Here is a 16,085-nt window from a genome sequence, read left to right as displayed (position 1 = left end):
GTCTGCCTTGAATTTATATACGATGTTGCCTTAAATAAAGCTACAAATGATGGTATGTGTTTGGGATACGAGCTTTTTAAAATTAGACCATTCCAGGAATTATCTCCTAGATGTTACCGTTTTCAATTGCCAAACCACATTGTCGGTAATTGCCAACTGTCATCGACTAAACAAAAGTGTTCACGGAACGCTGCTGGACATAGTAACACACGCAATAAACCTTGCATTGATAGCCCGAATTGCGCCAACTGCGGGAGAAATCATGTTTCCTATAGTCTCAGATGTCCAGTGTTAAAAAAAGCTCTGAATAAGGATAAAAAATGATTGCTAGTGACAATAGATTTCACTTTGTTTCACTTAATATTAACGGAACCAAAGACAAAGATCTTCTTATCGATTAACTTGTTGATTATGGTTTAGTTTTCCTACAGGAACATTTTCTAACTAAAGCTAATACAGATACTCTTAAACGGTCACCCACCCACCACACGTTTGTACGTGAAGCTAAAAAAAACGCGCGGTCGATCCTCTGGGGACCTTGCAACTTTAGTTCACCTCGCTCATAAGCCTTTCTCATAGAGCTAATAGAGCTTATTTATAGAGCTTATTATATCGCTCATAGAGCTTATTTCTTCTGATCATAATTTACCGGCAATAAAGTTCGGTAATAAGGTCCTCATCAATGTCTATATGCCATGCAATCGTAAGAACATTTGTTCCCTATCTTTCTTCGCGGGTTCTTGGAAGTGACTCAGGACACTTCTGCTAAGAGTGACCAATCTGGGATTAAAATTGGTTTGTAGCTGGTGATATTAATACCATTCTTCTCTCCCAATCTGAAAGAATCGACCTGTTTTTTTATTCTTTGCCTAGTGGCTATCAGTTAGTCAATAAAGATAAGCAGTTTACCTACAGTCATAACCGTGATGGTGCTAGATCAAACCTGGATCATTTTATAGTTTCAAATGGATCACTCGTGATTCCTCCTGTCATTGTTTTCGATGATAAAATTGAGGATGATCACTTGCCTTTAAGTTGTGAAATTGAGTCGCCTGCTCTACTGGCTCTAGACTGTTTTTCTTACCATAATAAGTGGTTTGATAAGCCAAATTGGAAACGAGTAAATTCTGAAGTTTATTTGTATGTTCTTCGCTCATTATTGTCAAGCCTAAAAGTGCCTTTTCTCCTTTTACAAACCTCTGTAAGGTCACAGACAGCTAAGATTGATTTAAATTGTTACTTTTACCAGGTTTTGCATTTTTTTAAAGTCAGCTGCCTTAGCTTGAGTTCCTGTTGAACGTTTTAAAATGTGGCACCAGAAAATGGTCGTGGAATGTGTGCCCGGAAGTGAAAAAAGCTAAACAACGCGCGAAGTTTTGGCTTCACCTTTGGATTGCTTGTGATCTGCACAAGTCTGGCGAAGTATTTAAAATTAGGCAAAATTCGAAACTTCAGTTTAGATCTTCTTTGCGTCAAGCCCGCCTGAATGTTTTGGATGGTCCCTCACATCGAAAGTCTTGGTCCAATGTAATTAATAGCAGCAAGTGTGTGCCTGCTATCGTTTCGATTATCAAAATCAATGATTTTATTGCTCATTTTACTCGTGTTTTTCTACATTTAATGATTCTATCCAGTCCACGTTTTCTTCCTTATTGTATAATACTATTTCCTCAAATTCTTCAGTAAGTCCATGTATTGTTAATATCTAGTGGTGATATCTATCAGGCTTTAAAGAGGATGGTCGGCCTTGACATGGATTGTCGGTGTTAAAAAAAACTTCCCCATTAAGTGTCCATTATTGTTAACACCCATTCAGCTCCTATTCCATATGTGTTTAGCCCAGTCCTTAGTTCTAGATAGTTTTCTTTCGGGAATCGTAACATCAGTTTGGAAAAAGGGAAAGGACGCAGATCAGGTTATCGACCAATTACAGTGTCCTGCTTCATGAGCAAGCTGTTCGAGTATGCCAAATTGCCTGAAATTTTGACTAAATGTGATTTTTCTGATTATTAAGTTGGGTTCAGAGCCAGTTTTGGTTGTTCTCAAGCCTATCATATACTTGGTCAGTTGCTAATCTCGGCAAAAATCCAAAAAATGCCACTTTATTTTTGCTCTGTTGATATCTCGGGCACTTTTGACAACGTTGTACATTCGCAATTGCTTCATTGCTTAGTTAAAGCAGGAGTGAATTCTTCCGCCGTAAAAGTTCTTCAATATTGGTATTCCAAATTTCAATTCGTTGGTTTGGTCAAAATTGATGTCTTATATATCTGAGCCTATCTCAGTAAAGAAGTGAGTCCGTCAAGGTGGTGTGCTGTCTCCATATACTGTTAAAACTGTGCTAGAGGACTTTTAGTCACATTGCCAATGCTAATGATGTTTTGCTATTTAGTCATACTAGGTTAGGTCTCACAAAAAATCTAAATTTTCTGATTAATGCCTTGAGTATGATTGGACTTTCTGTAAATGCTTCAAAATGCGAGTTTCTGTGTTATTTTATATATTGTAAATTCCTGCTATATTTACTAAGGTGGTACAGACATCATAAGATTATTTCTCATTTTGGACTTATCGACCCCCTAGGGCTGCTTGACAACATCGCTATATTTTCAAAGTTCATTAGGTTCTTTGGTAGTATTTATTTCTCTTTTTAATTTAACGTAAAGATCGTTCAGTAAAGTACTGTCCGACTTAAGCGAAAAGAGCAAAGGGTTGAGAGGAGCGGCACCCATACTCATATACACAATTATTTCTGCTCGTTTTACACTAAAATTAATCTCATTTATACTTATCAATGCTAGTTAAAAGAATTTCCAGAGCCATCTTTCCAAGGACTCCTGCAGAAAAACGGGGCCAAGACCAGGCATTTGCCCTTCTCCCTTTAAGACCCAAAATGTAAAGAAATTACAAAGTTTTATGATATATGCAAAAGATCAAATGCTATTCCCAGTTAAAATATTTTTTAACTCCAAACTTCCCCTTTCCTGGAAAATGGTATGCTGGTGATAATACATTTTTCTTCATTTCACTATTTTTCACATACCGAGCTTTTCCTTAGAGGGTTTTAAACAAAGACTTACAGGATATGGTTGACCTCGAGCATGATGTGTTGCACTGTTCTTCAGTCTGGAAACGATTTTCGTTCCCTTTGCATCCTCCATATATAAACTGGCGGCAGCTTTGACTATGGGAGTTGTAATAATACTGAAGGATGGTATACTGGCATGGCCCTGGGTCCGGTGGTAGGATGCAAGGGTTAGAAGGATCTAGAAAAAAATGATTACAGGAAAGCATAGTACTAAGCGTTATTTGACAGCTTTTAGGGTGCTGTATTTGAACATTGTCAAAGGACAACAACAAAAAGCAGCTGGAACAGGATCCACAGACTTTTGAGGTAATTAGCCGTTAATTATGCTTCCCAAGTAAAGTTCTTTCAGTATGCCTCAAACTTTATTTTTTTAGCTCTTTTCTTTTTAGGTTTCGTCAAACCCACCCCCCCCCCCCCGCACCCCAGAAACAAAAAAAAACTGTGATTCAACATAAGATGTTTACAGCATAGTTCCGTCTTATTTCATATGCTTCGATTTCTTTCTTTCTTCAAGTCAAAGCTTGATTTTCCCCAAATTTGAGAGGAATTCGTTTAAAAGGAAGAAAGAAAAACTGAATGTATAAAAGATAAATTGATGATAAAAACCGATGATAAAAGAGAAATTGTTTATAATAAATGTTGTTTTCAGTAAAGTGCAAATAATACTCTGGCCTTTAGTCCTGTTCTTGTTTGATTGTTAAGGGGTCTGGTAGGCTGGCAATCCTACTATTATGTGTGGCAATTTATGTTCGTTTTAGGTTTAGCTTAGTTGTTCATTTAAATCTCTATTCGCTTTGAATTTCAAAAATTTGTATTTTTTATTTAATTTCTGATCGTTTTTAAGTAATGCCAGGAAATCTGGCCCCACCTCCACGGATAAATCTCCCTCCCCGCGAAAATATCCTCTAGGCAATTTAATCCCGGTAAAAATTTACCCCGGACAATTACCCTTAACAACTCCAAGCGTAAAATTTAGACGGAAAAGTGAAAGCAAGGCATTTAAAAAGTATTTTGTATAGGAATTCTGGCAAATTGCCCCAGTATATAATTTCCCCTGACAAGCACACCCGTAGAAACTTCCCTCCCCATAGAAAATTCCCCTGTTGAAAAAACCACCCGCAAAAAATCTCGCCCCCCTCCACCCGAAAACGTATGCAAACTTCACAATAACAAATACTACGGGTAAAAAATGGGCAAATTTTATGACTTAAGACCTTTCCCCTGGGGATGTGGGGGGGGGGGTCATATTATATCCAAAGTTTTAGTTATTGGACCTTTCAACTATGATGAGCAAAATGGTTATCTCATAATTTTGATCGGACGACTTTTGGGGAAAAGGGCGGGGTAGGGGACCCGATTGCCTTCCAATCTTTTTGGCTACTTAAAAAGGGCGCTATAACTTTTAATTTCCATTCGACTGAGGCTTCTCGCCATATACTAGGACTATTGGATCGATACGATCACCCACTGGGAAAAACAAACAAACAAAAAATAAAAAAATTAAATAAATAAATAGGCATCCGTGATCTTTCTTCTGGCAAAAAATACAAAATTCCACATTTTTGCAGATAGGAGCTTGAAACCACTACAGTGTGGTTTTCTCATGCACTGAATCTGGTGGCGAGATTTTCATTAAGATTATAATACTTTTAGGGGATGTTTCCCCCTTTTTTCGAAAATCCGGCAAATTTTCTCCTTTCGTAACCTTTAATCGGTAAGACTAAACTTAATCAAACTTATATATTTAAAATCAGCATAATAAGCCGATTCAGCTTTAATAAGCCGATGCCGATATATCGGTATCAAACTTCCGTTTTTAGAGTTTCGGTTACTATTGAGCCAAGTCACTCTTTACTTACAGTTCGTTACCACGAACTGTTTGGTATGGCTCTTATCATTTATTTGAAAGTTTCTTTTTCAGAAAACTTACTGAAATTAATTTCTCTTCGTCTTTTGATTGACATAATTTTATTATCGGTTAACTGTAAGAATATTTCTGAGTTTTTTTTTCTGCTTGACAAACTAAAATATTGGATACTAATTCAAATTGGGGACACAATTTGAATATTCATTCAAAATGTTCAATGAGCTGTAAATTTGTGCAACAGTTTTTTAATAACATTTTTCCTATAAAATTTAGGTGGAATGAAAGGGGGATTTTATTTATAGGGTTGAAAATCCATGTGATTTTTGGTCTCCTTTAGGGCCGAAGCTGTCTTGTAGACACCACAAAATTTATATGCATCTTTATCCATGATTTTATTAGATAGATACTTTCGTATTCACTCATATTGTAACTGTTTGTTTGTTTAAATAAATACACGTAAATGCAGGTAATTAAAAGGTAATCAAAGTAATCAACGTTTTTGGCATTTTTTGTGTTCCGTTTTCGGGGAACCGAACCTTGTCTCAGACTATTTTTTTTTATATTAGGTTCTTCTTGGCTTGGGAACTTATAGCTACAATTTGAAATTGATCAGGATAAACAAGGCAGTTGGCAGATTTTCGGACATAAGTAGTAAGCTATCTAGTGCTTTTATAACCGTACATTCACGCCTACAAGAATATACAGTGTGGTTTCACGTGGACATTGCAAAAAGCGACCAATCCTTTACCTATAAGGTGGTCAAACATTTTTTGAGAGTATGGTTGTGATTGTATAAGACAACTGGACTGGTTTTTGAGGCAACACCCATTTTAGGGGCCAATCAGAGAGAGAGCGGTGGTTACTCCATTTACGATAACTCGATTGGTGAATGGATTCGAATAGAAGGAGTGATTTTAATTGTAATTCACATAGTAAGAGAATTGAATTTAGAGAGAATATTTTATTTGAGAGGATATTAGTAGAGAAAATAAGTGGTACATTTAAATTATCGGAGATTGATGACGGCGCCGGCAGCAGCAAAAATATACGAATACCAAACATGGCTGTGGGAATAACCGGAGGCTGTAGACTATGCCTTGAATGGGATGATATGTATGCTAGATACGTGATATCATTAAGCAAATTTAAGCAGGAAGAGCAATTATGCTTTGCTGCGAAGCTGAATATTGTGCATATGAATAGACTTCAGGCAGTATTAGATGTGCTAGTTAAATATATTGATTAGAACAAAATGCATCAGTGAATATTATTATTGTAATTATGCTCAATAAAATCGTTTCTAAATCAAAGGTATTTTTCATTCTATAGTAGACTAGCGTATATTTTTTACAGTAGAAAAAATTCTGGTTAGTCTGAAGTTGGTTGTGAAAGTATTAGGATTCTAAAAAAAGGATAGATTTGAGAAAGAGCGAATCATGGGGAATCTAGTGCTTATGGAAAAACGTTTGATTCTAGATGATGATTTTATAGAGCTGTCTATTCAAAGGAAGATATTTTCTCAGGGAATACTTATCGATATAATGAAAACTGTTTCTGTATCATTAGACTACTGCATGAAGCTTCTACGTCGTGATCAAAATACATTTCCATAATTTATTGATATATTAACCATAACATGGCAAAATGATGTGATAGATATAAATTAAAACACTAGTTTGAAAATTTAGGACTTTTTTTTCATGAGAAAGATGGTGTTCAAGGATGATTTGCTCCTCTCTCTCTTTCTCTATCCCAGTCAATTTGTTGTTGTTTCTAGCTCAGTTCCATTGTGGCAGTAAGAGTGTCAACACATGAAAAAATGTTCCATACATGTCCACTATGTATGTACACACTGGACAGCTGGTCATCATGTGAGAATTGCACAATGATTGATGAGTATAATGAAAAATATAGATTATGCAACCCGTCTAAATTGCATAGAGGATGTGCCGTACAAATTAAAGGTTGTAATTTCTGTCTTGAAGGGATGTGTGACTCTTACCCTAGTGGACACCAATGCGCTAATTGCCACTATGATAAGTGTAATCAATGGCAGAATACATGTCCTGGTATGATTGGACAGAATCCTAACCGTGATTTTAGTTTATTGCTACGAGATTGGTATCGTCGTCGTTTTAGATTGTTCTGGGAAGAGGAGCAGGGTCAGCGATTCAACTGCTGGAACAACAGAAGAATTAGGTTTCTACGTCATGGTTGTGAAGACAATGGGTGTTATGATTATAAGCCCACTGACTTTTATTTGGCTGTGATGGAATGTGATTCGCCACTCGAGGACACTGTTTGTGATTTTGCTTCAATTTAGCAAATTGAAACATGTGAATTCTATAGAATGAATGAGAATAGTATCATTGACTATACAAAGTTATATGAAAAGAGTGAAGTTACACTCTACTGTAGAAAATGTGACCCTGACATTGCAGCACATCAGGATCAGTATACTGTGAAATCAGATAATCTACCTGCATTAGTTGTTGTCGACAAATACCTATACCTAGTAGAAGATGAAATCTAAAGAGTAGAAAAGTTGTTTTTATTAAGTATATACATTTTTTTTCCTTTATTAATAAACAATTTCACATACATTTTTAGAACATTTTATTCGTAGGGCACTAAAATCAATATTAAACACGCTTGTAAGTATATTTTCCACTAGAAAGTCGTTCAATCGAGGTAAGTCAACATAGATGTCGAGAAACTGCTTGTAGATATAGCCACAACATCTGAACATGAAAAAGAGTAGTGCATGAAAGCCAAATGTCTTAGTCGTTAATGTGAAACTTAAGTCCATTTTGTATCGAAAAAAACTATTTCCATAAAATCTGAGCTAATAAGGGCTTTGACCATAAACTCTAGTTTTTTGTAAAAACATTATAGAAAATACAATTCACTGGTTCAAATGTGAAACTTAAGTCTATTTTTGGATTGAAAAATAAAAATATTCCCGTAAAATCTGAGCTAATAAGGGTTTTGACCGTAAACTCTAGTTTCTTGTAAGAAAATTATAGAAAATACAATTCTCTCGTTCAAATGGGATACTTAAGTCCAGTTTTGGATACTCATAATAATGAGGACTGATGGTTCTAATTCAATGTTTTTTTCATAAATACAAACTATTTTTTTTTAAAGCTTCGAAATTATTCAACTTTATTTTTTTATTTTTTTTACGTATCTTAAATGAAAAAATATGATTACGACTCTAACAATTGTACTCTATGATTGGTCAGAGAAACGATGTGGCTTTCCCACTGGTATTCTATGTCCAGTTATCGACACTATCCAGTTTATTGCATGTATTAAATCAGTATTTTTTACGCAGTAGAACGATAAACACATACGTCATATCTTTTAAAAAAAAGTGAAGATGGAACATTTTAATAAAGTGTGTTCACATAACAAGGTTATTGTAGCATTGAATGCCGACAAGGAGAAGTATTTAAACTATGAAACGAGTACAAGTGGTAGCACTATTGGAAATATATGCATGTATTGTCATGACAGTAAGGAATTAAATTTCTTTGGAATACCGAAAAAATTCAACTCTTATGTTGGTGGTTATGCGAGATTGAGATCTCCAGAGATGATTGCTCTCAAAGAGAATGCCAACTTAAAAATAATCGTTGATGATAGAGGGCAGCTCCTTGCTACTGTTGCAGGTAACACATTGCCTACTGATACATCCAATCGTCAGCTTTCGGGCATTAGCATTCAACGGAAGGTCAATAAAAGAAAGGCCTACTCTTCTACTAATATCATAAACCATATCTTGTCTACATGCCAAAACTGTTACCTGTGTAAAAATAATGTGATAATAGACAGTGAAATTGCCAGTAAAATTAAAAGGGCATTGTCAGAAAATATCACTATGGAATATAAAGATGAATCGATGAAAAACAAAGCACCAGCAAACGTTACTGCCATTCATCAAACAGTCAATGAACCAAATAATACCAAGGACGAAAAGCATATTGAGCCTGTTAATGAGACACCAGTAAAAATTGTGTATGAATCAAAATGGAATAATGATTATTCTACTGATTACGAACTAAGAGAAGACAATAGCTACAATATCAAGAGAGAACATGGTAATCTATTTTATGGAACAGATTCAAAATGTCAATGTTAATCATTGATATTAATAATGTGTCATGATATATTTTTTTATTAATATTCTATATAGCAGTATTTCATTAAAAATATTACATTGTTATGTGTTCATTATTTTTAGAGTAAGCTAGCATATCAAACGTTTAGAATGTCTATTAAAACATCGGAGATGTAAGAAACGGAATTTGCATACATCTATTGTCAGACACATGGGATAACATTGACAAATTCTAGGTATCAGAATGAATAAATTCTTTATCAACTATCCATTGTTGGATATGTCATTATGTCATTATGAAAAAATTGTAAGTAAGTAAGTAACAAACTCATTCTTGAATTCACCTCTTGGATACACAATACAGAAGTTTAATTCAGGAAATTATGAAAAAAAAATTGAACAAATTCTTTTTTAACATTCATTATCGATTGAAGTCGCTTCCTAGACAGATAATACAGCAATTTCACAAAATATAAGTATAGGAGTGATTAAATTCTATATCAACATCCATTTCTCGGATACATAGGAAAAAGTTGACAAAATCTAAGTGTTAAAGTGAATAAATTTTATTTATCAACATCATTTGTCAGATACATCGAATAAAATTGACAGAATCTAAGTGTCAGAGTAAATAATTTTTTTTTATCAACATCCTTTGTCAGATACATCAAATAAAATTGACAAAATCTTAATTTCAGAATGAATAAATGCTTTAACAACATCCTTTATCGGATATGTTGGATAAAATTGACAAACATCTAAGTATCTGAATTCTGTACTAAATTCTGTATCAGCATCCTTTTCTCGGATATATAGGATAAAATATCGTATAAAATTGACAAAATCTAGGTATCAGAATGAATAAATTCTTTATCAACATCCGTTGTTGGATATGTCATTACATCATTATGAAAAAATTGTAAGTAAGTAAGTAAGTAAGTAAGTAACAAACTCTTTCTTGAATTCACCTCTAGGATACACAATACAGAAATTTAATTCAGGAAATTATGAAAAAGAAATTGAAAAAATTCTTTATTAACATTCATTATCGATTGAAGTCGCTTCCTAGACAGACAATACAGCAATTTCACAAAATCTAAGTATAAGAGTGATTAAATTCTATATCAACATCCATTTCTCGGATACATAGGAAAAAGTTGACAAAATCTAAGTGTTAGAGTGAATAAATTTTATTTATCAACATCTTTTGTCAGATACATCGGATAAAATTGACAGAATCTAAATTTCAGAATGAATAAATGCTTTAACAACATCCTTTATCGGATATGTCGAATAAAATTGACCAAATCTAAGTACCAGAGTGACTAAATTCTATATCAGCATCCTTTTCTCGGATACATAGGATAAAATATTTGATAAAATTGACAAAATCTAAGTATCAGATTGATTTTTTATCAACATCTCTTATCAGTTACAACAATTATAATTAACAAAATATAAATATCGGAGTGAATAAATTCTTTTCGAGCATCCTTTGGCGGATATGTTGAATAAAATATACAAAGTCAACATAGCTTTATTTCATTTTTTAAGGTTAATCTAGACGAGGTTACGTGCGCACGTAACCTCGTCTAAATTAACCTTAAAAATGAAATAAAGCTATGTCGACTTTGTATATTTTATTCAGCATATCTGACAAAGGATGCTGTAAAAGCATTTATTCACTCCGATATTCATATTTTGTTAATTATAATTGTTGTAACTGATAAGAGATGTTGATAAAAATCAATCTGATACTTAGATTTTGTCAATTTTATCAAATATTTTATCCTATGTATCCGAGAAAAGGATGCTGATATAGAATTTAGTCACTCTGATACTTAAATTTTGTCAATATTATCCGGCATATCCGATAAAGGATGTTGTTAAAGCATTTGTTCATTCTGAAATTTAGATTCTGTCAATTTTATCCGATGTATCTGACAAAAGATGTTGATAAATAAAATTTATTCACTCTAACACTTAGATTTTGTTAACTTTTTCCTATGTATCCGAGAAATGGATGTTGATATAGAATTTTAATCACTCTTATACTTAAATTTTGTGAAATTGATGTATTGTCTGTCTAGGAAGCGACTTCAATCGATAATTAATTTTAATAAGTAATTTTCTCTATTTTTTTTATTTCCTGAATTAAATTTCTGTATTGTGTAAATAAGAGGTGAAATCAAGAAAGAGTTTGTTACTTACTTACTTACTTACTTACTTACGATTTTTTCCTAGTGACATAATGACATATCCAACAACGGATGTTGATAAAGAATTTATTCATTCTGATACCTAGATATTGTCAAGGTTATCCCATGCACCTGAGAAATGGATGTTGATATAGAATTTAATCAATCTGATACATAGATTTTGTCAATTTTATCAGATATTTTATCCTATGTATCCGAAAAAAGGATGCTGCTATGGAATTTAGTCACTCTGATACTTAGATTTTGTCAATTTTATCCAACATATCCGATAAAAAATGTCATTAAAGCATTTATTCATTCTGAAATTTTGGTTTTGTGAATTTTATTTGATGTATCTGACAAATGATGTTGATAAACAAACAAATTATTCACTCTGAAACTTAGATTCTGTCAATTTTATTCGATGTGTCTGACAAAAGATGTTGATAAAAAAAAATTTATTCACTCTAACACTTAGATTTTGTCAACTTTTTCCTATGTATCCGAGAAATGGATGTTGATATAGAATTTAATCACCCCTATACTTAGATTTTGTGAAATTGCTGTATTGTCTGTCTAGGAAGGGACTTCAATCGATAATTAATATCAATAAAGAATTTGTTCAATTTTTTTCATAATCTCCTGAATTAAATTTCTGTATAGTGTTTCCAAGAGGTGAGTACAAAAAAGAGTTTGTTACTTACTTACTTACTTACTTACTTACAATTTTTCATAACGAGATAATGACATATCCAACAATGGATGTTGACAAAGAATTTATTCATTCTGATACCTATATCGTGTCAATGCTATCCCATGTGTCTGAAAATAGATGTATGCAAATTCCGTTTCTTACATCTCCGATGTTTTAATAGACATTCTAAACATTTGATATGCTAGCTTACTCTAAAAATAATGAACACATAACAATGTAATATTTTTAATGAAATAATGCTATGTAGAATATTAATACAAAAATATATCATGATACATTATTAATATCAATGATGAACTTCGGACATTAGGAATCTGTTCCATAAAATAGTTCACCATGTTCTCTCTTGATATTGTAGCTATTGTCTTCTCTTAGTTCGTAATCAGTAGAATAATCATTATTCCATTTTGAGTCATACACAATTTTTACTGGTGTCTCATCAACAGCCTCAATATGCTTTTCGTCTTTGGTATTATTTGGTTCATTGACTGTTTGATCAATGGCAGTAACGTTTGCTGGTGCTTTGTTTTTCATCGATTCATCTTTATATTCCATAGTGATATTTTCTGACAATGCCCTTTTTATTTTTCTGGTAATTTCACTGTCTATTATCACATTATTTTTACACAGGTAACAGTTTCGGCGCGTAGACAAGATATGGTTTACCATATTAGTAGAAGAGTAGGCCTTTCTTTTTTTGACCTTCCATTGAGTGCTAATACCCGAAAGCTGACGATTGGATGTTTCAGTAGGTAATACGTTGCCTGCAACAGTAGCAAGGATTTTTCCTCTATCATCAACTATTATATTTATGTTGGCATTTTCTTTGAGTACAATCATTTCTGGAGATCTCAATCTCGCATAACCACCAACATAAGAGTTGAATTTTTTCGGTATTCCAAAGAAATTTAATTCCTTATTGTCATGACAATGCATGCATACATTTCCATTAGTGTTACCACTTGTACTTTTTTCATAATTTAAATACTTCTCCTTGTCGGCATTCAATGCTACAATAACCTTGTTATGTGAACACACTTTATTAAAATGCTCCATCTTCACTTTTTTTTTAAAAAGATATGACTTATGTGTTTATCGTTCCACTGTGTAAAAAATACTGATTTAATACATGCAAAAGACTAGATGGTGTCGATAACCGGACATAGAAGTAGAGAGGGGTCAGGAGGCGCCACCCCTCACCCCTGCTGCCACCTATAACTTTTTTGCACCCCATATATGGGCATAGCCTCCCTAGGGAGAACACGTGGTTAATGGGGTCAATGACCTCTTTTTCCAAGGTCGATTTATTTGATGTTTCTATGTGTAATAACTCTGGGGCGAAGGTTGCACATGCGCATTGAATTCTAACGGGAACAATGTTATTGATCTAGGACTTGAGGGGGAAGTGAATTTCCGAGAACTTGATTGCGTAATCGATCGTGAATGTTATGGTGTCCAGAAATAGTATTTGTTGTTGTTGCTCTCGTCAAATGTTATGACTTTCCCGGAATTTGGAACACCTGTGCTGTCGACCTCAATTCACCTATCGTGAATCAATAATTCCCCTTAGAAACAACAAATTAATTTCCCCTTTCTTGACAGATCAATCAATCAATGACATCACCTAACCTGAACTTTAAAAATTTTCGCCTAGAAACATTTCTCCAGGAATAGATCCAAATCATTAATGTCTTTGCCTCGGGAACAACTCTTTTGGTCGAACTCCAAAGGATATTAATAACCAAAGGCCATGGAAACAATTAGGCAAGAAACATCTTAGCGATGAATTGTTTTAGTGCGCGAAAAGGTTTCCTATTAATTTGAAATGCGTTAGCGCAGAGCTGCCAATAACAAAGGAACACGCTGAATTTGCGTTTAGGGATTATTTGGGTGAAACAGTTTTAGACAGGTTATGGAACTATTTCGGCGAAACAGATAGAGACATTTTAAAAGAAGATTTTGAAGAGATTTTAGAAGAGAATTTGAGTGTGGTTGTTATAATACACAAGTTTCATTTGAACAGTGTCGTGAGGTCCTCTACCACAACCCCAAAGGGTTCCGACCCCCCTACCCAACCCCGAAGGAAGCCCCCGGTCCTCAAAGGCCCCCCAAGCTCCCAAAGGCCCTCCACCAGTCCCCAAATGTCCCCCAGGCACCCAACTGCCCCCCCGGACACTCAAAGGCCCCCCAAGCTCCCAAAGGGTCACCGGCGCCCCAAAGGCCCACCCAGACCCCCAAATGCCATCCCCGGACCCCCCAAAGGCCCATCGAGCTTCCAAAGGACCAACGGGGTCCCAAAGGCCCTCCATCGGTCCCCAAATGTCCCCCAGGCACCCAAAGGCCCTCCCGGCGCCCCAAAGGCCCACCCAGACCCCCAAATGCCATCCCCAGACCCCCAAAGCCCATCCCCCGGTCCCCAAAGGTCCCCCCGAGCTCCCAAAGGACCACCGACCCTCAAGGGACCCACAGACCCTCAAAGGCTCTCCCCGTGCACCCGTCTTTCGTTGATGTGTGTTGTCTGAAACCTATGATTTGGGATGTGTAGTTTGCTACTTCGAGCTTTTCTGAGCTAAGGTTTCCTAGTATTTCCTAGGTGAATGTTGTCTGAAACCAATAGTTTGGGATGAGTAGTTTGCTATTTCAGGCTTTTATGAGCTAGGTTTCTTAGCCTTTCGTTGGTGTGTGTTGAGTGAAACTGATGATTTGGGATATGTAGTTTGCTATTTTTGACTTTTCTGAGTTTGATTTCTTAGTCTTTCATAGGTGTTTGGTGTCTGAAACTTATGATTTGGGATGTGTAGTTTGCTATTTTCTACTTTTCTGAGCTGGATTTCTGAGCCTTTCTTAGGTTTGCGTTGTCAGAAAATTATGATTTGGGATGTCTAGTTTGCTATTTCAGGCTTTTCTGAGCTAAGGTTTTCTAGTATTTCGTAGGTGAATGTTGTCTGAAACCAATAGTTTGGGATGAGTAGTTTGCTATTTTTGACTTTTCTGAGCTAGGTTTCTTAGTCTTTCGTTGGTGTGTGTTGACTGAAACCGATGATTTGGGATATGTAGTTTGCTATTTTTGACTTTTCTGAGCTGGATTTCTTATTCTTTCATAGGTGTGTGTTGTATGAAACCTATGATTTGGGATGGGTGGATTGCTACTTTTGACTTTTCTGAGCTGGATTTCTTAGCCTTTCATAGGTGTTTGTTGTCTGAAACCTATAGTTTGGGATGACTAATTTGCTATTTTTGACTTTTCTGAGCTAGGTTTCTTAGCCGTTCATAGGTGAGTGTTGTCTGAAACCTATGATTTGGGATATGTAATTTGCTATTTCCGACTTTTCATAACCGGATTTCTTAGTCTTTCGTAGGTGTGTGGTGTCTGAAACCTATGATTTGGGATGTGTGGGTTGCTATTTTTTTGACTTTTCTGAGCTGGATTTCTTAGCCATTCGTAGGTGTGTGTTGACTGAAACCTATGATTTGGGATGGTTAATTTGCTATTTTTGACTTTTCTGAGCTAGATTTCTTAGCCTATCATATGTGTGTCCTTTCAGAAAATTATGATTTGGGAGGTGTAGTTTGCTTTTTGGACTTTTCAGAGCTAGGATTCTTAGTCACTCATAGGTGTTTGTTGTCTGAAACTTCGAGTTTGGGATGAGTAGTTGGCTATTTCAGACTTTTCTGAGCTAAGGTTTCTTAGTATTTCGTAGGTGAATGCTGTCTGAAACTTATGATTTGGGATATGTAAATTACTATTTCGGGCTTTTCTGAGTTGGATTTCTTAGTCTTTCATAGGTGTGTAGTGTCTGAAACCTATGATTTGGGATGTGTAGTTTGCTATTTTCGACTTTTCTGAGCTAGGTTTCTTAGCCTTTCATAGGTATGTGTTGTCAGAACATTATGATTTGGGATGTGTAGTTTGCTATTTCCGCTTTTCTGAGCTAAGGTTTTCTAGTATTTCGTAGGTGAATGTTGTCTGAAACCAATAGTTTGGGATGCGTAATTTGCTATTTCCGTCTTTACAGATCATGATTTATTAGCATTTCTTTAGTGTGTTGTGTCTTAAACCTAGTTTTTGGGTTTTGTTTTTTTCTATTTCTGGC

At 35.0% G+C, this 16,085-nt stretch overlaps 1 protein-coding gene across 6 annotated transcripts in view; it reads right to left on the bottom strand.

The window, feature by feature from the left end:
- Positions 1-16,085, bottom strand: part of axo (axotactin) — a 228,528-nt gene that overhangs the window by 155,844 nt on the left and 56,599 nt on the right. For all 6 annotated transcript variants that reach the window (XM_089100414.1, XM_089100418.1, XM_089100415.1 and 3 more), the window contains exon 3: positions 3,081-3,266. In XM_089100414.1, coding sequence (XP_088956540.1) covers positions 3,081-3,266 — 186 coding nt within the window. The remainder of the gene's footprint in view (positions 1-3,080; positions 3,267-16,085) is intronic.

The sequence above is a fragment of the Artemia sp. Qi Xiang Cuo genome, chromosome 14 (assembly GCF_049724085.1).
Source record: "Artemia sp. Qi Xiang Cuo chromosome 14, ASM4972408v1, whole genome shotgun sequence".
NCBI classification, from domain to species: domain Eukaryota; kingdom Metazoa; phylum Arthropoda; class Branchiopoda; order Anostraca; family Artemiidae; genus Artemia; species Artemia sp. Qi Xiang Cuo.
Note: the sequence above shows the minus strand (reverse complement) of the source record. Positions and strands in the feature narration are given on the sequence as shown.